Here is a 20,942-nt window from a genome sequence, read left to right on the forward strand (position 1 = left end):
ACATCAGAGGGCGCTTACTGTTCTAAATGAATAAGGTCTATACTTACAAAGGATTGGCAACGAGCATACAGTCTATTTCCAGTTGGTTGTCCAACACAAAACAAACACACAATTATCACGTGATTAACTACAAGTGCGTGATCGATTTTGGCGCGGAGTCACTGATGGATAACAAAGCCGCTTCTGCTGAGGCTTCTGCCTTGTTCAGTCAATTACAGAAACAACTGTTCTCTTATGTTAAAGAACTACAGACAGTCCCAGGACAAGGGACAACACAACCTGGTACTAGTACCATCTCGCGAGTGTCTGTTGTGTCGGCCAACAATGCAGTTGTGAACCAGTGTAGTAGTGGTGAGGATAGCCGTCTGAGCAGCCAGTCAGTGACACAAACCACTAGTTGTTCAACACCCAATAATGCTTGTTCCCCAGTTCATCAGGAGGCTCCAGGAGTTCAGGTGATGATTAAAGTGATTAACCCCAACTGTAAACGAGAATATAAAATTTTAACTTGCGTTTGCAGCACCTCAGTTCCTTCACCCTGAGGTCGCTGAAGGAAGAAGTGTTAGAGCAGTTAGGAAAGGGTGTGGTGTGCTTTGATTTGAAGTTTGATATTGGATACATGATGGGTGCACAGAAAATAAGTTTTAGTGAAACAGATGCTATGGGTGAGACGATGCAAAAGGTTGTGAGTAAAGGGTTTAAGCTGTGGTGTGAAGGCATCGACTCAAGGAAGCGATCCAACCCTGGTGTTATAAATGTTGCAAGCGATGATGAAAAAGATGACAACGATATAAAACATAAGAAGAAGTCAAAGATGAGTTCACTTGAAGAGACAGGCCCGTAGCCAGGGGGGGTTCGGGGGGTTCTGAAGAACCGCCCTCTTGGAAAAAAGGTCCACAATTTCAGTAAAAGGTCCACAATTTTAGCAAAAAGGTCCACAATTTTAGTATACAAGTCCAAATTTTCAGGAGCAAAAGTCCATTAGCTACAGTTTACTAGATACCACTATAATAAGAAGCTAAAATAAGTGCTCCGAGTAACTCATTCAGTGCTTGCATTAAATGCAATGCAAGATCGAGATACTCTAATAGAGCAGTCAACCACTCTAATAGAACAATCACTCTAATAGAACAGTCACAATTACATTTTCTTTTAAAAGCTATTTAATTTACTTGTAGATTGTCTAAACCGAGCTTTCATTAAAGTATAAGATTTTGGTGGACAAGCCCCTCCATGCAGAGCCCACGAATAGCATCCATGCTTCAACTCCATGCAATGTGTAAATTTCATTGTTTAAGACACCCTTTGTTCTGCTACACTGCCCCTGTTGATCATGGCAGAGTGCTCAATCTTTCCCATTCTTATTCATTGTAACATTCCAATATATTATATTTAGACACATGCATGTGCAGATGGTATAATTACAGTAGCAGTAGAGATATTTTTCCAGATATCATTCATACAGCTGGTCTTCAGCTTACCTAAAAAAATTGTTATTTTTATTGACTGAAATGCCACTAGATTCAACCTTTTAGTATCTGTTTTCAAAAAATTTTCTGGGGGGGCATGCCCCCAGACCCCCCTAGATTGGGTGTGCTTCGCACACCCAGTCTCAGTACCTTTATTAATCATCATGCAAGTAAAGGTCCACTTTTGGTCAAAAAGAACCCCCCTTTCAAAATTCCTGGCTACGGGCCTGAGAGAGAAATGCCAAAATTGCAGATATGGCTGATAAACTTAAGGAAAAGCATGGGCACCATTATAACATGGTACAGTACAAGTTTTGGGCAGAAACATTGCTGAATAAACGGCACCAGAGTTGGGATACTCCTCCTGCTGGGTTTATTTGGGGAAAACCCAAAGAACCCAAAGGTACTAAAACAGAATTAACAGATAATGTGATTAAGTCTGTTGGTGAAATGGTTGTTAAAATTGCCACAGCCATGAAGTCTATTTCTAATTCACCTTCAACACCTGAGAAGGCAGTGAGTCCTGTAGTTGGTATTTCACCAGGGCGAAAGATCGACATGCAAGGTAAACTTCTTCAACAGTTAGAGCTCATACATAATATGTTTGAACGAGGAGCAATTACTACAGAGCAATTTGAGATACGCAGGGTATCTATTATGAAGCAGCTGGAGAAATTAGATGATTAAGTGAACTCTGCCACATGGTGATTTTGTGATATATACATGATTTTTTTTGCAGGTCTAAATTTGTATACATGCAGGTGTACTCAAGTGTTTTATGTTCTTAATTCAGTTAGCTACTGTGGAATGTTGTACTGTAAGATGTGTGCACTATATTGAGTGTTTGTGTTCTTTACAGTTAAGTGTGGTACTCAGCATGTTTAATGATATTGATACAATCTCCAGTAGTTACTGTGGTGAAAGCTAAGGTCACAATTAGGCTGGGGGTGTCAGAAGAATCATAAACTATTTCATTTCTCTTTAAAAATGATTTAACTTTGCTAAAGACTTCTTCCAAGGGTTGTAGATCAGGGCTGTAAGGAGGTAAAAATCGGACAATTGCTCCAGTTTGATAGATGGCCTTGATAACTCTGTCGATGTGATGGATACTGGCATTATCCATTACAACAACTGATCGAGGATTGGTCCCATCGAATGGCTGAAGGATGGGTACTAAACAGTTTTGTACAAAATGTAAAAAAGTGTCACCATCCACTGTGTTCTGTACCACATGAATGTTTTCTATGCCACGAGTAGACATAGCTGTGATAACTGAAATTCTTTTCCCTCCGGCTAACATTCAGAATGTGATTAACGGGTGTCGTTCCCCGAATATGGTAGCCGCAGCGACGATGACAGTCTCTGCTATCCGTTCCTGTTTCGTCAATCCAGACTATCATGTCAGCATGCACACTAGCCATTTCTTCTTTAAACTCGCCACGGGATTCTTCTGAACGCTTCATAACAACATGGCGTAGCTTTTTTCTAGTTAGTCCAAGTCTGGAAAAGGTTCGACACAGCGTCGTCATGCTACACTGTATACCAACACGTTGGTAAAGCTCAGTTTGTAGCTCGTCGAGGTATGCACCTGGATGCTCCATTAAGAACTGAACAAGGATCATCTCCTCAAACGAACCCAACATCATTTCAGGCCCATGACGTTGCTTTGTAGCCCCTACACCAGCAGTGTTATTGAATCTAGTTAGAATGCGCTGAACAGACTTTTCGCTTACAACCAGAAAGCTGGCTATTTCACTGATACTGTATTGTCTGTACTGATACAACATTACAATTCTCCACCTGAGATCTTCGGACAGTGGTAACGGCATGCATCTTCAACAATTATTGGTTTCTCATTGGCTTGAATCGCTTCACGTGATATTTTTGCATTTTGCACTCGTGGACAACCAACCTGAAATACACTGTAACAACGGCAAGTTATAATTACCGGAATAGAAACCGGAAACGAAACGAAACGAAACCAGTGTATGTATTATAGCATCTACCTCACTGAGGTTGCACTTGTCTCTGTAAGGGGAGAGCGATTGCAGGCTGTGCCTTTATGTAACCCTTGTCTTTTGTCAGGGGTTACATAAAAGGCACAGCCTGCAATCGTTCTCCCCTTACAGAGACAAGTGCAACTTCAGTGAGGTAGATGCTATACATACACTGGTTTCGTTTCGACAAAAATCGATAATCGCACAGACCTAGTCTCGCGCTTAGGCGCTTATATAGGCACGTAGAAAATAGGGTCGGGGGCACAGGACTAGCACAGACCCAGCCCGGCCTCGGGTAGGCAATGAATCTACATCATGCAGCACCACATGCAGGGCCACTGATCAAGGGCGGATTTGGGGGGGGATGCTTGGGGGGGATGATTGGGGGGCTGAAGCACTCCCCCCTTCCTTCAAATTTTTACAATGAGCAAGCTAGGAAGCTTCTAGAAGCTGTAGTACAGGTGCAGTTGCATTTTATACACATGTATGGGCAGTGAAAAGATGGAAAGAGCAAGGGGAATAGCTATCTTATCCAAGAATTACAAGATGGGTTCAAAATTATACTTTTGGAGTAAGTCTTAGCTGCTAAAATCGAAATACTCTAATAGACCAGTCAACTACTCTAATAGAACATCCATCAGTAAAACTATAATTTTCAAGAAGTTACCAGAGTGTAAACTGAAATTAAACCTATTTTTTTAGACCTGTGCACTGCTACTCTCACCACTGTACCAAACATCCTACCATATACCAATCACTTTAGGTAAAAGATTTATACAATTTCTTAAAATCCAATAACAATTACAGTGTATAGTTCTGTTTTTTAATTAAATTACTTCCAACTGAACACATTCATCTTGTACCCATATTTGGTTAAAAATAGCTTCTAGATTCAATCTAGTGATAGAAATTTGCCAAAAATCTCCAGGGGAGTATGCCACCAGAGCTGCCTAGCTGGAGAATTCTATACATGCTAAGTGCACATGCATTCCACACACTGGTGAGTCTATTTGCCATCTCCACTCATCTCTGCTGTTAATTAATTTGGATAACTAGTGTAGTTTGAGCCACAAGACTGTAAATTATGCTATACTTCAAAACACTAAATTTGATCATGTGCAGCTGATACCCATATGTTTCTACTACTAGTTCTTTAAGATGTTAGTCTAAGATTGAATTTTAGCTACTGGTTGTGCCCTTTATAGTTATATTAACAAACTGTAGGGGAATAATGGTATCACATAAACAACCAAATTCAATTTCAGTAGGCCAAATTTGCAAAATTTTCTTGTGGGGGCATGCCCCCAGACCCTCCTAGATAGAGCATGTGGAGTGTGCTTCACATACTAGTTGTATCATGATCACCTTTCTGCCACATATATAAATGTCCATGTTAGCACCTCCCTTCTGAAAATCCTAGATCCACCCCTGCTGATTACAAGGGGTAGTCACTACTCTATTTGCAAATAAAGATTTTTAATAACTTGATCACACTTGGAATGGGGCCTATAACTTTGTGGGATACGAATTTCGTGGACATCTTATTCACGAAATTTAATTCTTGCAACAAATTGTATGGAGAAATTTTCTGCATTTTTGGCAATGCACGAGAATTTAAAACCAACAAAATTTCTTGCCCACCTACAAAGTGAGTGAAAACGATAAAGCATAATGTCTCAAATTATTTTGACCATTATTACATCATGGGAATACAAGAAATGCTACTGTTACAAACAGTGTAATTAACAGTGTTACAAGTAAACAGATTAAGTATAACATCTTTTCTGTCGATCACTAAAGGTTTTTACATCATGAGTACAAGAAATGCTTTTTTACAAGCTGTGTTAGATAATGTTACAAGTACATAGTGTTAATTAGTTCAGTGTTATTCCAAATGTTTGGACTAAAAAAAGCCAATGTACAGGTAGAAGTTTTACCTGGACATTATCTGGCACTTCAACCTGGTTAGGGTTGAAGTTAAGACATCTCTGACGGGGACATGACAAATTTGCATGGTAGTGTACATTGGATGGAGCAGATAATTGCTGCCGTCCTGTCACATTGTTGTAATATAAATGTTGCTCTTTCCGGACTAAAATAATATCCATCGGTGGTGCAGGTGGTGACTTGCCATCTGGGGCTCTACTATATCCTCCTCTACATCCAGCACATACCCTAACTAATGGAGTTAGGAACTTGAGCTGAAATGGCCCAGCATTATCGATGATCGGCTGACTGTTTGAAGGTGACACAACTTCAGTTGGTAACACAGAATCTGGATGTTGCATGGTAACAGTAGAAAGTGCTGTACTTGGATTCATATTTAACTGCAAAATCTGATTGGTTGAGATCACTTGAGCACTATTTCGTGATTGAATAGTATCAGCACTGCTAGTTCCCAGTACACCACAGCCATCACTTCTTGAACTTGGTTGAACATCATCAATAGAATTACTACTGCTAGTTCCTAGCAAACCACAAACACCACTACCACAGCTTGGTAAATTGCCAGCACTAGCAGTACTATCAGCAGTTATATTGGTGCCAACAGGCTCATTGATAAGTGGATCAACAATAGAATCAATTTCTGCTTTCCGTGAAGTTGTAGAGCCTTTACGTTTTGGTTTACCTGGCTTAGTTCCTACTGCTTTAGACAATCCATGTGTGACTGCAGCTGTGTAGTTTGGCTGAGCTTTATTCCCTTTGTTGTATCCTTTCAAAAAGGCATCCAAACATCCCATCGATTCTGCAGCTGCAAGCACATGGGCACAAATTCTTTGTGCCTTCCATCCTAAACAGGCATTGTCGCAATTAATAACCCCTTGCTTATGTTTGCTTTGGACAACAATATGTGGTTTCTCTCCTGATTCACTTGCCACACATTTCGCATTGGTCATTCCTGGAGCATTACACACACCATTTGAAATAGTAAGCAATCTTTCTGCTTTCTTCCACAAAAGCAGTATCATATCAGCAGGTAAACTGGTAATCCCTGACTGATCTGGCTGTACTGACAAATGAAAATTGGTGGGTTGTTGACTAGTTGATGAGCATGGCCGGTCAATAGGCGAACCATATGGAAGAGAATTTTCTTTAAATGCTTTAGTGACAGCTTTTCGCCGCTGGTCTGCTGTCATTCTAAACCACTGATTGCTTTCAACTTCAAGATGTCTGTACTTGGGTCTAAGCCTGAATTCACCCATACCATAAATGGCTTTCTCAGCTTCCTTTGTCTGATTCATGATTAATTCATACATATTATTAGCTAACTGAACCCATGAAGAAGGAGAATAATTTGCATATTCTTGGGCAACCCTATTCATACTTTCATTCCGGTTGGTGGTATAATGATCAGGAGGACATCCCAAGCCAGCATCTTGTCGTACTCCAGCTATCATCGAAGTCTTCATTACTGCAACCTCATTTTTCACTAGCCAATCGTAAAAGCACGGATCTCTGTGTGGGTAAAGTGATTGTTCAATACCATTCCACTTGTCCTCTAAAAGAGATAACTTGTAATCAAATTCATGTACATCAACTGCATCTAGGAGGCCTTTCACATACACTGTGCCTTGCTGTACACCGAAAATGTCCTTCACTATTACTTCTCTGTTGGACTCTGGAATTGCCATTTCAGTTAGTTTTCTACAAATGTTGTCTTTCATATGAAGAAAGCATCGCAGATGGATAAGACCTTCAGGAAACACAGCAATTAAAGCGCTGACCAATGCCTGTTCACCATCAGTACCAACAGCATGTATTGCACTAAGCTTTGGTTCCAACTTGAGAAGAGTAGAAAAAAACTGGTAATAGGCTTCATAGGTTTTTTCTGTGTGGACATATATGGGACCAAAAAAGGTAGGAGAAACACCTGTGACCTTGTTCTGCAAAAGAAGACAAATGTATGTTGTTATGGTGACATAGAACTTCCCAAGATTAAACGTGGGATCAATCCCAAGTACACAAAAGGCAGATGGGTCGGTGCAGAACCTTTTTAAATTGTGAAGCTGTGAATCTAGTGCAAGCACACAACTTGGACTAGAATCTACATTGACAGATCTTATAAATGCTCTACCACCTGGCAGATTATCTTCCTTACAAGTTTTTATTAGATCAAAGAAAGGATCAGGTCTTCCAGATGTCTGTGCTTGTCCACTGTGATATGTACGCTGACGAACATTGTAGATTTGACGTCGATCACGGGGTAACTCACTTGCACTAGTTGCACCAAAACTCCCTCCAACTTCATTATGCACAGCATCAAGCACCCATTTAGGCTTTCCACTTTTCTGCTTTAACATATCGAGAGTTGTCTTTTGTGTGCGACGAAATGGAGTAACTTGGTTCTTAGCATTCCCATGTGGAGGTAAAACAACTGGAACTTCTATTCCACGATCAAATAGATACTGAATAACTACAAACTGTACCATATGACCACAAGAGTCAAGTACATATGAAATTCTTCTGCGAAATTGAGGTGTGCTTTTATGGGTATGATATAGTCTTACAAGAGTGAAAACATTTGTGTCTTTGGTTGATGAGTCTGACACCTTTTTGGCATCTAATACTGCATTTGTCTCATCATCAAACTCTACATGGTAGTTATGACGTGGTTTCCCTCCATGTACCCACACACCGTTATCATCAGCTTTGAGGTCTTCCAAACAGCTTACACAAGACAAGTCTACAACAAAGACACTACTGTATGTAACACCACTTGGCTTTTGATAGCAGACACAATTGTCGGGTATAATACCCACCATGAGTTGGAACAGCTGTGTAACTGAAAGGCCATGTGTGGGCCTTGCCAAAATTGGTACTTTGCGTGTTTCTGGATCATGATAATCTTCATCACACATGTTAGGTATTTGTATGATGCTGTTAGAAGCAACAGCACTGGCCTTTATTGGAGAAAACGTTTCAACAATAATACATGAGTTAATGCCACTGGATTCACTATCACTATCACTACTGCTGTTCAGTTCAATTATATCTTCTTGCTCACTGCTTACTACATGTTGAAGATGACTCTTTGCCTACGTGAGATGAAAATATATAATGTCAGAAACCTAATTAAAAGTTTTTGCTAGGAAAATCAACATTAACAGAAATTGTTGTTACATTAATCAAATATGTGACCAAATTTTAGAAAATCACCCATATGGGCGCATTTGACACCTAAAATATTTAATGATCAAATCACAAACAATATAGTGCAAATCTGCTTGTTGATGGTTTTAAGGCATTCTCAATACCTTGAATTACAAGAAAATTCTTGAAATATTTAAAATTTGTTCCCTGCTCTTATTAGCAACACACTAAACATAAAAATTCTAATTATTTCACGCACGCCCATATGGGTGATTTTCCAAAATTCAGTCACATATACAATTAGGAGCTTATGAGCTGCCGAAGGAGCATGAAACTTACATAGCCTGCAGGGTGCCATCAAAATCCAAATTCATTAGTAATTAGTTTCCATATAAGGAAAGTAAAATATCATTAATCGACTCCGTATCATTAATCGACTCCGTATACTAATTGTGTGCGACACTCATAGCAATTTATTCAAAAAACGTGACGTTATTTGGATTGTGATGGAACCGAGTTTCATGCTCCTTCGCCGCCTTCGGCAGCTCATAAGCTCCTGATACAATATATCAGTGTTGTACCTATTGTCACCTTTTTCAAGGATTTACCAATTGCTTATACTTTGTTACATTGTGTTTATGTCAGGTAAATGCATGTCAGGAAGGACTCCAACCCATGAGGAAAGGTACAAACAGTGGACTGGATTGGATGGTTTTTAATTTCATTTTTTTACATTCCAGGGTACATGCAGGGTTGTGTTTGTTGCTGCATTTGTGGAAAAGACATGCCTACTTGGTACATTCAGTTCTCCACCAAAGCATCCTACTGCAGACTACTTGCATATATAACATGCCCTGTGTTAAGTTGAATGCATGCATTTGATAGTAAATTTTATGTCCATGTTTGATCTCCAAATGTAAGCAGTATTAAAGAGAAATATTCTGGATCAACTGCTAAATTTACAAAAAGACAGTGTCAGAGGATTACCTACATGTTGAAATGAATCTGTATCAGTTACTGTAATTACACCTGTGCAAGTAACTCCATGCACTTACCAGGCTTTAGTGCTTGTATGGTTTGGTGTACTCCCCACAAAATCTTTTTCCTCAGTCAAAGCTGGAAATTACAACTCAAAACAAGGACTCTAGGAAGTTGAAGGTCAAACATCATAGTTAGTGTAATTGACAATACAGGATTTATTGAAGAACTGTTGATTGAAATCTGTTTTTACCTCATTTGTAATGGGCTGTGGCCTGTTATGCAGCTGTAAAACTGCTGGAGGGCTAGTGTCAAATTTGCTGGCATGTAATTAGGTAATTTGTTGATGATTTAGTGGTGACCAACCCAACCCATATGCAGCAGCAAAGGGTACAAACACTGGACTGGACTGCTGGAGTGACTAATGGACTATTGTTTGGTTGTTTTTTTTTTGTTGTTGTTTTTTTGTTTGTTTTGATTGCATTTTTCAACAATTTTGTTAGGTACTTTAGCTGTTACACTTTTTCACACACTTGTTTTAGTCATAACTGCTTGAATGTGAGTGTGACATCTCCCACTTAAGGTTATTGCATTAGCTATGATATTGGTGATATTAATTAGTTTCTCTATTGAAATTTCATGTTATTTGAAATGCCTCCCTGGTGCCTTTTCTCAACTAGATCATTCTATTTTGCAAATAAGAATTATGCACATGTATGATAATACTAAGCCAATTGCAATGTGTACATAAACAGGGTAGTGATATTGTACAACACGCATACAGTGTTGGGCGTAACACGTTACCATAGACTCCAGTTATTAGGCACACATGGTTATTAAGCACATATTGCCTGTTAAGTGCATATGGTAGACTTGTGCTAGACCCCTGTTTGTTAAGCGCATATGGTTGGAATCACCTCTGCCACCTTGTACTACATAGAATTGTTGTCAGAACGAATCAGATATGTCACAGCACACTCGATGCCTCACCGGGCCTGTGTCTAGCAGATACCGCTGTCTGTGATAACGATAAGCTGTAACTACTACCTGAGTTTTAAAGATTTCCGTTTCCACGACTGAAGCAATATAGTGTTCAAATCGCTTGAAAACTGTAGTGGGCACAACTAATTCCCTCCTAGCAGAAATTCCTTACCATAATTTATAAGCGCATGCGCCTAATAACCAGAGTATATGGTATGTAATATTTTTACTTAATGCAGTAATAAAGTAATATAATGTGCTTTAAACACTATAGTAATTTACTAAGGGGCTGAGGTTGGTTTGTGATTAAGAGTTCTCACATTCTACTTACCTTGCAGCTTTGGCATCATTGTATTGTGGAGTTACATGTATAGATAGGCCATTTCAGTCTAGTATCGTACACAGACTGCTTTTCCCCTTTTTATTTGGGTGGGGAATAAAAGAGTGGTGTGTACATAACCCCAACAGCCAATCCCCAATTCTGTCGATTGTGGCAAATTAAACAAGCTGCAAACAAGATGTCTTCTTGTCCATGCATGATTTCTGCAACAGGTGTATGAAACACAAAACATTACAGTTTTACTTTGCTTGCCACAAATGGCTGTTGGGAGCTACACCAGACTCTTTCTCCCATCATAGATCCTTTACACCCTGGGATAGGAATCTCCGCATATTTGTGTGCTGGACTATCTGCACTGTTAATTAATTGGTGTTAACTGGGAGGAGAAAAGTCTGATCCATTGTTCTGTAGTGAATTCCATGTTGTTTGATACAGTGATCTTGTTCTTTACTTCGAATAAGGTGGAAAGGTGATTGTGGATGCAAAAAAACAGTGACAACACTCACTGACAGACCCAAACAATTAAAACTTTAGCTAGCTGTAAGCCTCGAATTGTTCACTCTATGAGCGTCAAATTCAGTCCGTAAGTATAACTTGGGATAAGGACTCAAACCAGCAAAGTCATTAGTCCATGTTTCTGTGTTCAAATCTTTCCGCTTGAATGGTGGCGACAAATTTTGGCTAGCTTTACCCACCTGAAACTTAACGTACAGCTTGGTTTGTTACTTATCATCCATCCTTTGGTAAGTAAACTCATTACCACTAAACAGAGAATTAATACGCTAAAGTCGTACTGATGCATCAATTCATAGATCTTTGTAGAAAGGTGTGGAGGTGTTAAAAACAGAAGATTCCAATCCCGGGGATGTAAAGGATCTATGCTCCCACCCAAATACAAGCGGTCTGGTCTGAGACTATAGGTTTTAAAAACCCTAAGTGCTTGAAGGTGCACCAAGAATAGCAACAGGAACAGCAACGATAGCCCATTGTTTAATAATAATAATTAGATGAACAGACCAGGCTTGTTACAAAAGTGTCAGCAATACATTGACAACATTACAAGTATGCACCAGCTGCTAGGGCCTGGCTGAACATTATAAAAAGTATCTTAGGCACAAAGAGATTTACCCGAACCCCCTCCAAGCTTTGTAGCTACATTGCGAGTTAATACCTGTACTTTTGTGGGAGCGCCACTGTCCTCATCAGTAGAAGAGTCACAGCTGCGAAACCTTAGTCGTCTTTTTGTTGGCTTTCTTTCAAATAACTTTTCCAAGTCTTCGGAGTCACTGCTACTATCAGTTTTGAGAAACTTTGACAATGACATTTCCACGTGGCCGAACAAAACTTTTGTCACTAACAATAGGATAATCACGTGGGTACCGGTTTCGTTCCGTTTCGTTTCGTTTCTGGTTTCTATTCCGGTAATTATAATTTGCCCTGTAACAACCGTTCGACAATCCTCGTTATGGTCACGTGAGTTGTTACGTAAGTGAGCGCGTCTATTGTCATAGATACGGCTGAGACGACAGCCGTTCCCAGTGCTGTTATTCGTTGTCTACGAGAGGGGAACTACTCTTGCAAAAGATTATTGTAGCGAGTTACGACCGCAGGTCCATTTCGTCATCGCCAATGGATTTATACAAGAGATCCGGTGACTCGGCTGCAGCTGAGTTGTGACGGTGGAATTAACACTAGTACTGTTGTATCCGAGCTGGAATCTCACCTGAAAGGTCAACGAATGGATTATACTACTGCTGGTATGTGATATCAATATGATGATGTACTACTAATAAACCATGATAGTGCACCCGGCGGTTGTATGGAGTAAACATCGAGGTAAAATCGATCAATCTGCCTGTATCACTTGTATTCTTGCATACTCAAAGTTTTGATTCCCTGCAGTCTATTTCCTATTGAACACTATCAGATGGGCATATGAAGTTGTTGTGCCTCTACTTGTGAAAGATCCCATGGTTTTCCCCATTTTTCATGGGTACTGCACCCACGAAATCTCTAGTGCCATGAAATTCTAATGTGCATATGCATTTCATGGCCTATGAAACAAATCATGAAATGACTTTCATATTACATTCATGATTTAACTTTGATAGCATGGCTGTCATAAGCATTTCATGGTGTAGTGCTCTGGTATAGTGCATTAACTACATACACTAGATAGAGTATGTGTCTGCCTTGGTTGAGAGGTCAGCAACCAAGTAATTAGCTGGAGTGAAAGATTTCAGATTTCAAGAATTGATGTACAAGATTTAGAGCTTGTTGTTGACCCCTCAGCACTGAGTAGTTGCAACTGATCACACAAGCTGTGATAGATGCGATTGTAATGCTGTGTCAATTTCATTATCCTCCCGAACTAGTGATTTTTCTGTAACTATGAAATCAATTCTAAGAGGGAATTCAACAAATCCATCTATGACTTGTCTACATTTCATGGCTGTTCCTTAAGAGTACGTGGCTATATTGATCTGAATAATATGTCAGGTTTCATAACAGAGTAACAGCATCTTAAACAGCAATTTGTATTATTGTTACAACAATATATAACCACTGTTTGTCACTTTTGTAGCATTTTTTACCGTCTACAAAAGGGTGGAAACATGCTATCAACAATAGTTGGTATGTGGTTGTGCTATTCAGTATACTGTGCTTATTTTGTACTGATACAGAGTCTGAACTGCAGTGGACAATACTGAACATGATGTGCCGAGGTAGTATCAGGCAAACTCATTTCGGTTCATGGCTACTAAATAACAGTTATTGTATTTGTCTATAATGTATGGTGTGTGTATACGTTTTGTTCATGATTGATACTGGCGACACCAGGTTTGTATGCTACCTTCAGTGTGACATGGGTACATCAATTCGATATCCAGTGGACCAACTATATCAATGTAGGCTCTTGATTGACTACTGTATGCCAATATAAACTACGTTGATGTCTCACATATAGTGTGCTTCACTACTAGCAGCTTCATTTTGCTTCCACTACTGTCTCCCTCACTGCGTCTAGATAAAATGACCATCTCAACCAAGTGGTGGATGGCTATACACCAGTGACTGTGACTTCAGGGCAATACATTGAGCTGCTGGATCACATGCGTTGATGGCTAATGCCACATCTGAATTTGAGCTCATGCATGTTTGCATTACATTACCATAACATTAAGCTCTCTTTTGCTGTATAGTAACTTGCTGTTTCTTCTCCCACTACTACGACAAAACTCCACAAATCAACATAACGAAATGACTTCAAAATGAGCTTCAAATCACAACTTAGGAAATAATTTTAGCCTCTATGAAACAAAGCAGTACACTTTACTAATGGTTTCAAGTATTCTCTTATAAATTGTGTTCAACAAAGCGGTTGTGTTTCTTTGTAAAAACTCCACAAGTGTGAATAGCCATGAGTTTTGGAACTTCTTTACACGCTAGGTTGATGTTTTAGGGTGTGTTACGCTATTTTCCTTTATCAGTTACTCACCTAGTAGTGCTGGGCTCTTTTGAAGAAGGTTGTACGTCAATAGAGATAACTACCCGTGCTACGGAAGAAGAAACTAAGAATCTTGTGCGTCTAGTAACCGGGCAGAGGGCGCGTAAAGACCACAACGAGGATTGGATATGACGTCACTATTGTTTTGATCGCGCGTTGCCAATCCTTTGTAAGGTATAGTATCCGTGATGCAATTAACGTAATATTTTCGAGCAGCGCTTCCACCCTCCTCTGGGTGGTACCGACGCATGCTGCGGTTATTACTGATCACGTACACTTAATTCATTTCGTTCGCCTACTAAGAGGAAGCAGCTAGACACTCGAGAGCTAGACAAATTCAAAGGGATGAAACTGCACTCAGGCTACCTCATCTTGGGGCTTCTGGTGTGGAGCCTCAAACGTAAGTTGCTGTTCGGTTAGCTACTGACTATAATATTTCCAAACTTTATACTAAGTCATCTAAGAGACACGCCCCAATAGTACGTAAAATGCTTAAAATGGTGTAAAAACAGTGATGTTCGTGTATTTTTGAAGCGCCCACTGACAATATTACGTAGTGGTACCCACAAAAAGCGATCTGCTAATTACATACCTCTAAGGAATACTCCACCGTATTTATTTTCATGGCTGTAGCTGCAGCGGATACGTGGGCCCAGCACAGTTTCTGAACCCGGTTTGTCATTTTGCCCAGTGTGTAATGTATTGTGGGATTCACCTGTTACCAAGACTATGGGAATTCACCTTAAACTAATTAGTTTAAACACAAAAAATGGTCTGGAACATTGTGTACATGAATAATACTTCAGTAATTCGAGGGAGTTGTACGAAGAGTTGTTACCCTAGAGCGGGCCATTCAGTTTAAAGACAAGAGTTAAGGAGAGTCGCTTCGAGAATAGTGCTGCGTGAGTAACTTAGTTTAGAATGGCTTTGTTCTAGTTTCTGTAGGCATATACAGACACCATGTTTCCCAAGCCAATATTTAGTGGGTTTCTTGTGCGTTTTGACCTTACCATGTCTGTAGATATGCGGAATTCCGCTAAATTCAGTAAATTTTATTAGGTTCGCAATCCCAATGGCTATTTCCAATATGAAAAAAAAAAAAAAAATTCAGGTACATAAATTGTCATCAAGATTCTGCACTAAGCTGGACTTAACTATTTGATTATTTTATTGTATCAGCTAATTATAATTGTAATGATGTAGTGTAATTAAGCTCATGTGATATACCCTATAAAAGTTGTATCTGTACAATTCTTTGGTCCTGACAATAATAATCACAGTTGTTACAGTGAACTTTTGGCTTGTCTTTGTGACAAAGTGGCGCTGCGAGCGGGGTACATTCGCGATGTCAGGACCCATTTGAAAGCTTACAGGACCACAAAGTCCCAGGCACAACGAGCTATTGAAGAAGCAAACATTCTTCTACAAACTGGACTTGATGGAGAAGACCTGGATAAGGGCGAAATGGATGCAGAAACCTTAATGAACAGGTTGACACTTATCGTATCAATGCTGGAGAGATGCAACAAAGACTGGACTAGAATAATGAAGGACTTGAAAGGCGAAGCAAAAGCTACCAATGAAAAGGAATATGCGTGTGCTGCTGAAGGAGATGAAGGATTTATTGAAGCTATCATCGCTGGAAATGAAGTAGTGTTGCACCGATAATCGGTTCAATAATCGGTATCGGCCGATATTGGCTACTAGCCGATTGATCGGTTTTGATTAAATCAAGGCCGATGTTAATCTCCACTGCGCTGTGTAGTATAATGATGTGGGGGAGGCTAGACATAAGTTATTTGGCATTTTAATCAAGTTATGTGTTAATGGTTTAGCAGTGATTACAAGCCATGCCCATAATAAACTGTCAGGGTTTAGGCCATGCCCAACAATAAACTGAGGTTTTTAGGTTTCTATGTAGTACCAGCCACTTGTCTCAACTGTATAGCAGTAGTAAAATGTACTTAAAACCTGTTTACCATGAGTATCTTTTACTTGTGGTATACATCTAGCTTTACATTTTAGCCTAGAATGAGCTGTATATCAATGGTTATGTCACTAATATGAGCCATTTAATAATAATGATGAGGATGAGTGTTAGTGTTATTAGTGTATATCGGATCGGTTATCGGTATCGGCTAATTCTGTTGCTTAATATCGGTTATCGGAATAATCGGCTAATTTGGATATCGGTGCAACACTAAAATGAAGTAGTTGCCAGACTGAAAGCTAGAATAACATTTATTTCTTGAAAACGTGACAAGGTTAACTTGGAAGCCAGTCGTGTATCGACCTTGACCTCTTCTCAGGCAGGCATGATTGAACACACAGCAGTACAAGCATCATGTGCAGCAGTTCAAGAGAGTTTGTCATTAACACAGTTGACCCCTCGAACTTTAGATACATCCTTATCAGCTGATACAGCAATGCGTCTTCCGAAACTTCACCTGCCAAACCTTGATGGAAATATTTTGAAATGGCCTGAGTTTTGGGATGTTTTTGAATCATCCGTGGACAGGCAAAATATTGCCAAAGTGTCAATGTTTAGTTATTTGAGGGGATGTGGAGCAGCCTTTACAGCTATTTTGGAAATTGCACTCACTAATGATAATTATGATGTGGCTGTTACTCTATTGAAGCAGAAGTTTGGAAGACCGGATTCTATTATTGAGATGCTTTATTCTTAGCTTCAGCATATATCAACAGCGTCACAGAGATTTAATGATATTAAGAGAATGTATGAAAATATTGAGAGGCTTCTTCGGCAATTGGAATCACAGGGAGAGAATGTTAATGGCCAGAAGATATTGATTCATCAGATTCTTATTAAGTTTCCTCTTGATGTTATTTTGACGTTAGAGGATACCAAAACATTTGGCCAAGTGTGGACAATGGAACTGTTGCAAAAGTTACTAAGTCAGTATGTGGAAACACAGGAGAATGCTCAGAGACACTTTGCTAACGTTAAAGGATATGTAACTGGAGTAAGGGATGGTGAAAGTCGTCAAGGTTATCATCAGAGGTATAATTGATACCCGAATGATCATAACAGGGGTATAAAACCATCCTCAGTTTCTGTGGGAACCTTTGCAGCTAATGTTCAAAGGAGAGGTAAATTTGTGTATAATCCTTGTGTATTTTGTCAAGGTGAGCATTTTAATGATGAGTGTGATCAATATAGAGAGTTGCCTGATCGTAAGCAAAGATTGCTCAGCCAAGGACAATGTTTTCTTTGTTTGAAGACTGGCCATGTGTTTAGAGATTGTTCATTTGTCCAGAAGAATGGATGTTATTACTGTGGGAAGAAGAGACATCACAATCGGGCTATTTGCCCGCAGAGGTTTGGAAATTCGGCTCAACCTCAACCAAAGAGTGAAAATGTAGTTGTAACACCTACTCAACTGGACGATGATGAAACAGAGAAAGTGGAAGTCTTAATCTCCACAAGTGTTCAAACCCAGACATTGGTCATTTCTGGTGAGCGGGTTTTACTTCAGACTGCTATAGTCCTAGTGCAGTCAAGTGATAAAAGGAAGACTATCTTAGTCAAGGTACTTTTTGATAGTGCCAGCCATCGCTCCTTTATGACTGAAAAGTTTACAAAACAAATACAGTTAACCCCACAGTACAAGGAGTCATTATCAGTTTCAACCTTTGCTGCTAGAAAGCCACAAGATGTGAGTACATATGTTGTTGAGTTTAATGTAATAACAAAGGACAAATGTTGTATGCATTTTCACGCCAATGTCATTGAACAAATAACAGGACCAATTCAAAGAGGACCTCTACAACCTGCAGACATGGATTTTCTGAGGTCCATTTCAACTGATAGATTAGCTGATTCTATTCCTACTGTAGGAAACTCAGAACAATATGCTGTGGATCTATTGATAGGTTCGGATTATTGTTGGTCAGTTGTTGGTACGGAGAAGACAGTGTTACCATCAGGACTGTTCCTTATATCATCTAAGATTGGCTATATTTTAACTGGAAGTTACCTGGATCCCAAGAGCTGTCAGAAGGGGATACCTGTATCATCATGTCTTGTAATGACACAAGTTAACTGTGTTGTACCAGCAATGAATTTTTTGTCATCTGCTGATAGCCCAGTCACTGGGAATCCTAATGTTGAGGATCTCTGGAACTTGGAAACAATTGGTATTGTAGAGTCGTTGGATATTACCAATGATGATAGAGCCCTGGAACAGTTTAACAAGTCAATTTGTTGTGAAAATGGAAGATACTATGTTACTTGGCCTTGGAAGTGTGAGTATCCTGATCTTCCAGAAAATTTTTATGTTGCTATGAGTAGGATGAGGTCTTTAGCAAAACGTTTTGAAAGGGATATAGATCTTTTAATGAGGTACGATGAAGTTATTCAAAGTCAGATAGAACAAGGAGTGGTGGAAAGAGTAGTTGAAGATAAGAAAGAAACTTTAAACATTATCTGCCTCACCACCCAATTTTGACATCTACTAAGAACACTACGAAATTATGTGTGGTGTGTGATGCATCAGTGAAGTCCAAGAAAGGAGCTAAAAGCCTCAATGAGTGTTTGTATCGTGGACCAGTACTTCTACCAGATCTTTGTGGAATTTTATTTCGACTATGACTTCATCCCATAGCAGTACTTGCGGATATCGAGAAGGCTTTTTTGCAAGTGGGCATTCAGGAACCAGACAGAGATGTGACAAGGTTCTTATGGTTTAAAGATGATGATGTGAGAGTGTCAGAATATGATGTGTACAGATTTTGCCGTGTTCCATTTGGGATTATCTGTAGCCCATATTTGTTAGCTGGAACAGTTAAGTTTTATTTGAAACAGTTTAGAACTCCAGTTGCTCAGTCTATTGATGATAATATATATGTCTAATGCAGCAGATAAAGCAGGATTCTCCATGAGCTTTAGCAATAGGCCTTTTTGCATTTGTCCATGTAACAGTTCTTCTTTACTCTCCAAGGACATTCCACTCTTGCCATAAGCAAGGTTATTTCTAGTTTAACAATAAATTCACTCACACTCTCATTTATTCCTTGTCTTAAATGTCAAAATTCCTGTGCTGCCATGGAGTACTGACCATGTTCCAATCTGTTCTGCAGTATCTTCACTGCCTCACGCCAGTCATGGCTATACTCATCATCTAGTAGCTCCCACCCTTGTAGCGCTCTACCTTTAAGGTGCCTTGCCAACTGAATAAAAGTTTCTTCATTACTCCATTCATTCCAATCAGCAGCTCATCGCAGTGATGGTAGCCACTCCCTCAACATAATGCCTGGGTCTTCTCCAGTGAAGTAGTCAATAGGTGGTGCTTTGCCATGATGTTCTCTTACAGAGTTGACACTTGACCGTGCAGATGAGCTCTGGGATTCTACAGGTAGCCTCGGACCAAATCTGAATGGGTGGATCTACTTGCCATTGGCTCAGCTTCGCTGTCTGTCTTGTCTCAGCGCTGTGCTCAGTTACCTCTTCTAATGTCTTTTGCAGTCTAACGATTTTCGTGTCTCTCTCTTCTATATCCATCTTGTATCTAAGTAGCTGCTCACACTTCTGGAACCACAAGCGTTTCAATTTGCTAGCTTCTGCTCTTAACCGCTCTTCCAATTTCTTCATGTGAGCACCATCCACAGTTCTCACCTGCAGTTCTAAAAGTCACTGCTGAAATTGTTCATTAGCAAACTTCATCAGTTCTAGCTGTTCAGTGCATTGGTGCAGCAATGCAGACTGCTTGTCTAACTTTGACTCAAGTGCTCATTCTCTAGGTGCGACTCGCGCAGTGCACTGCGTAAGCTTTCTACTTCATTCGAGACCTCGTTACCAGTAACGTTCTGACTCAATATTAAATTATTATTAAAATTATTATCCATGTGATCTTCAACAATATCTCTCACGTGCAAGTGCGATGTACATTTATTGCTCACATGCTCTGTAGAGACAATTACTCCCTCGCCACCAACAAGGAAGATTCGTTCATTGTTGCCAACTACCACTTGGACGTTCCGAGGCTCCCGCTCCAACTCCAACAGCCTCCCTTCTATCAACTTTCGCGTCTCTTCTATCGACACTCCACTTGGCAACTCCACTGCCAGTTTCTTTGCCAGCACCTGCAACTGGTCGAAGACTAGTTGCTTCGAATTTAGGGGGTAAGTCCTTCCCTCAGGAAATTCTTCCTCCACAAGTAGCTCCTCCGTTGAGCTTGCTTTACTGCTTGCCTCCGAGTTGCTGTTTCCTTTGTCAAACCACTCCATGTAGGGAAAATGTCAAGGCAAACATTGTCCGACACTCCAATATAATCTTTATTTCCTCTAATATCTCGGTAATGCCTATAAAATTTAATAGGAGTGCCTTCAAGTTATCAGTAAATTCTACACAAGATACAATATGATTGGTTAAAATACAATATGAATATTGTTAGTTACGGAGGCTCCGTTACACATGTGACATTTTAATGGGCTATCATGTTACAGCTGCAGGCTTTGTAGTGGTCTAATACTAGATCCAACGTTTAAACTTGATTGTTTTCCATGTAAACGTAATTTGGGAGAGTGATCATAGATTAGGTGAAACGGTGTGAATTTAG

The 20,942-nt window shown here is 39.7% G+C and overlaps 1 protein-coding gene and 1 long non-coding RNA gene across 2 annotated transcripts; both read right to left on the reverse strand.

The window, feature by feature from the left end:
• Positions 1–2,328: 2,328 nt before the first annotated feature.
• On the reverse strand, positions 2,329–3,115 carry LOC136254970 (uncharacterized). Its single transcript, XM_066047689.1, has 2 exons — positions 2,768–3,115; positions 2,329–2,691 (listed from the first exon to the last, which is right to left on the reverse strand). Exons 1-2 carry the CDS (start codon positions 3,113–3,115, stop codon positions 2,329–2,331), a joined length of 711 nt encoding a protein of 236 aa, XP_065903761.1.
• An 11,019-nt stretch (positions 3,116–14,134) lies between these two features.
• LOC136255639 (uncharacterized) lies at positions 14,135–14,489 on the reverse strand. The gene is made up of 2 exons (XR_010701011.1): positions 14,356–14,489; positions 14,135–14,302 (listed from the first exon to the last, which is right to left on the reverse strand). It is a non-coding gene; the product is annotated as an uncharacterized lncRNA (long non-coding RNA).
• Between the last annotated feature and the right edge of the window lie 6,453 nt (positions 14,490–20,942).

The sequence above is a fragment of the Dysidea avara genome, chromosome 5 (genome assembly GCF_963678975.1).
Source record: "Dysidea avara chromosome 5, odDysAvar1.4, whole genome shotgun sequence".
Classification (NCBI taxonomy): domain Eukaryota; kingdom Metazoa; phylum Porifera; class Demospongiae; order Dictyoceratida; family Dysideidae; genus Dysidea; species Dysidea avara.

Coding starts and splice junctions, on each gene's coding strand:
- LOC136254970 (XM_066047689.1), bottom strand. CDS start 3,115: ATGATGTTGGGTTCGTTTGAGGAGATGATCCTTGTTCAGTTCTTAATG. Junction 2,692..2,767: donor CCGTTAATCACATTCTGAAT/GTTAGCCGGAGG, acceptor CATGTGGTACAG/AACACAGTGGATGGTGACAC.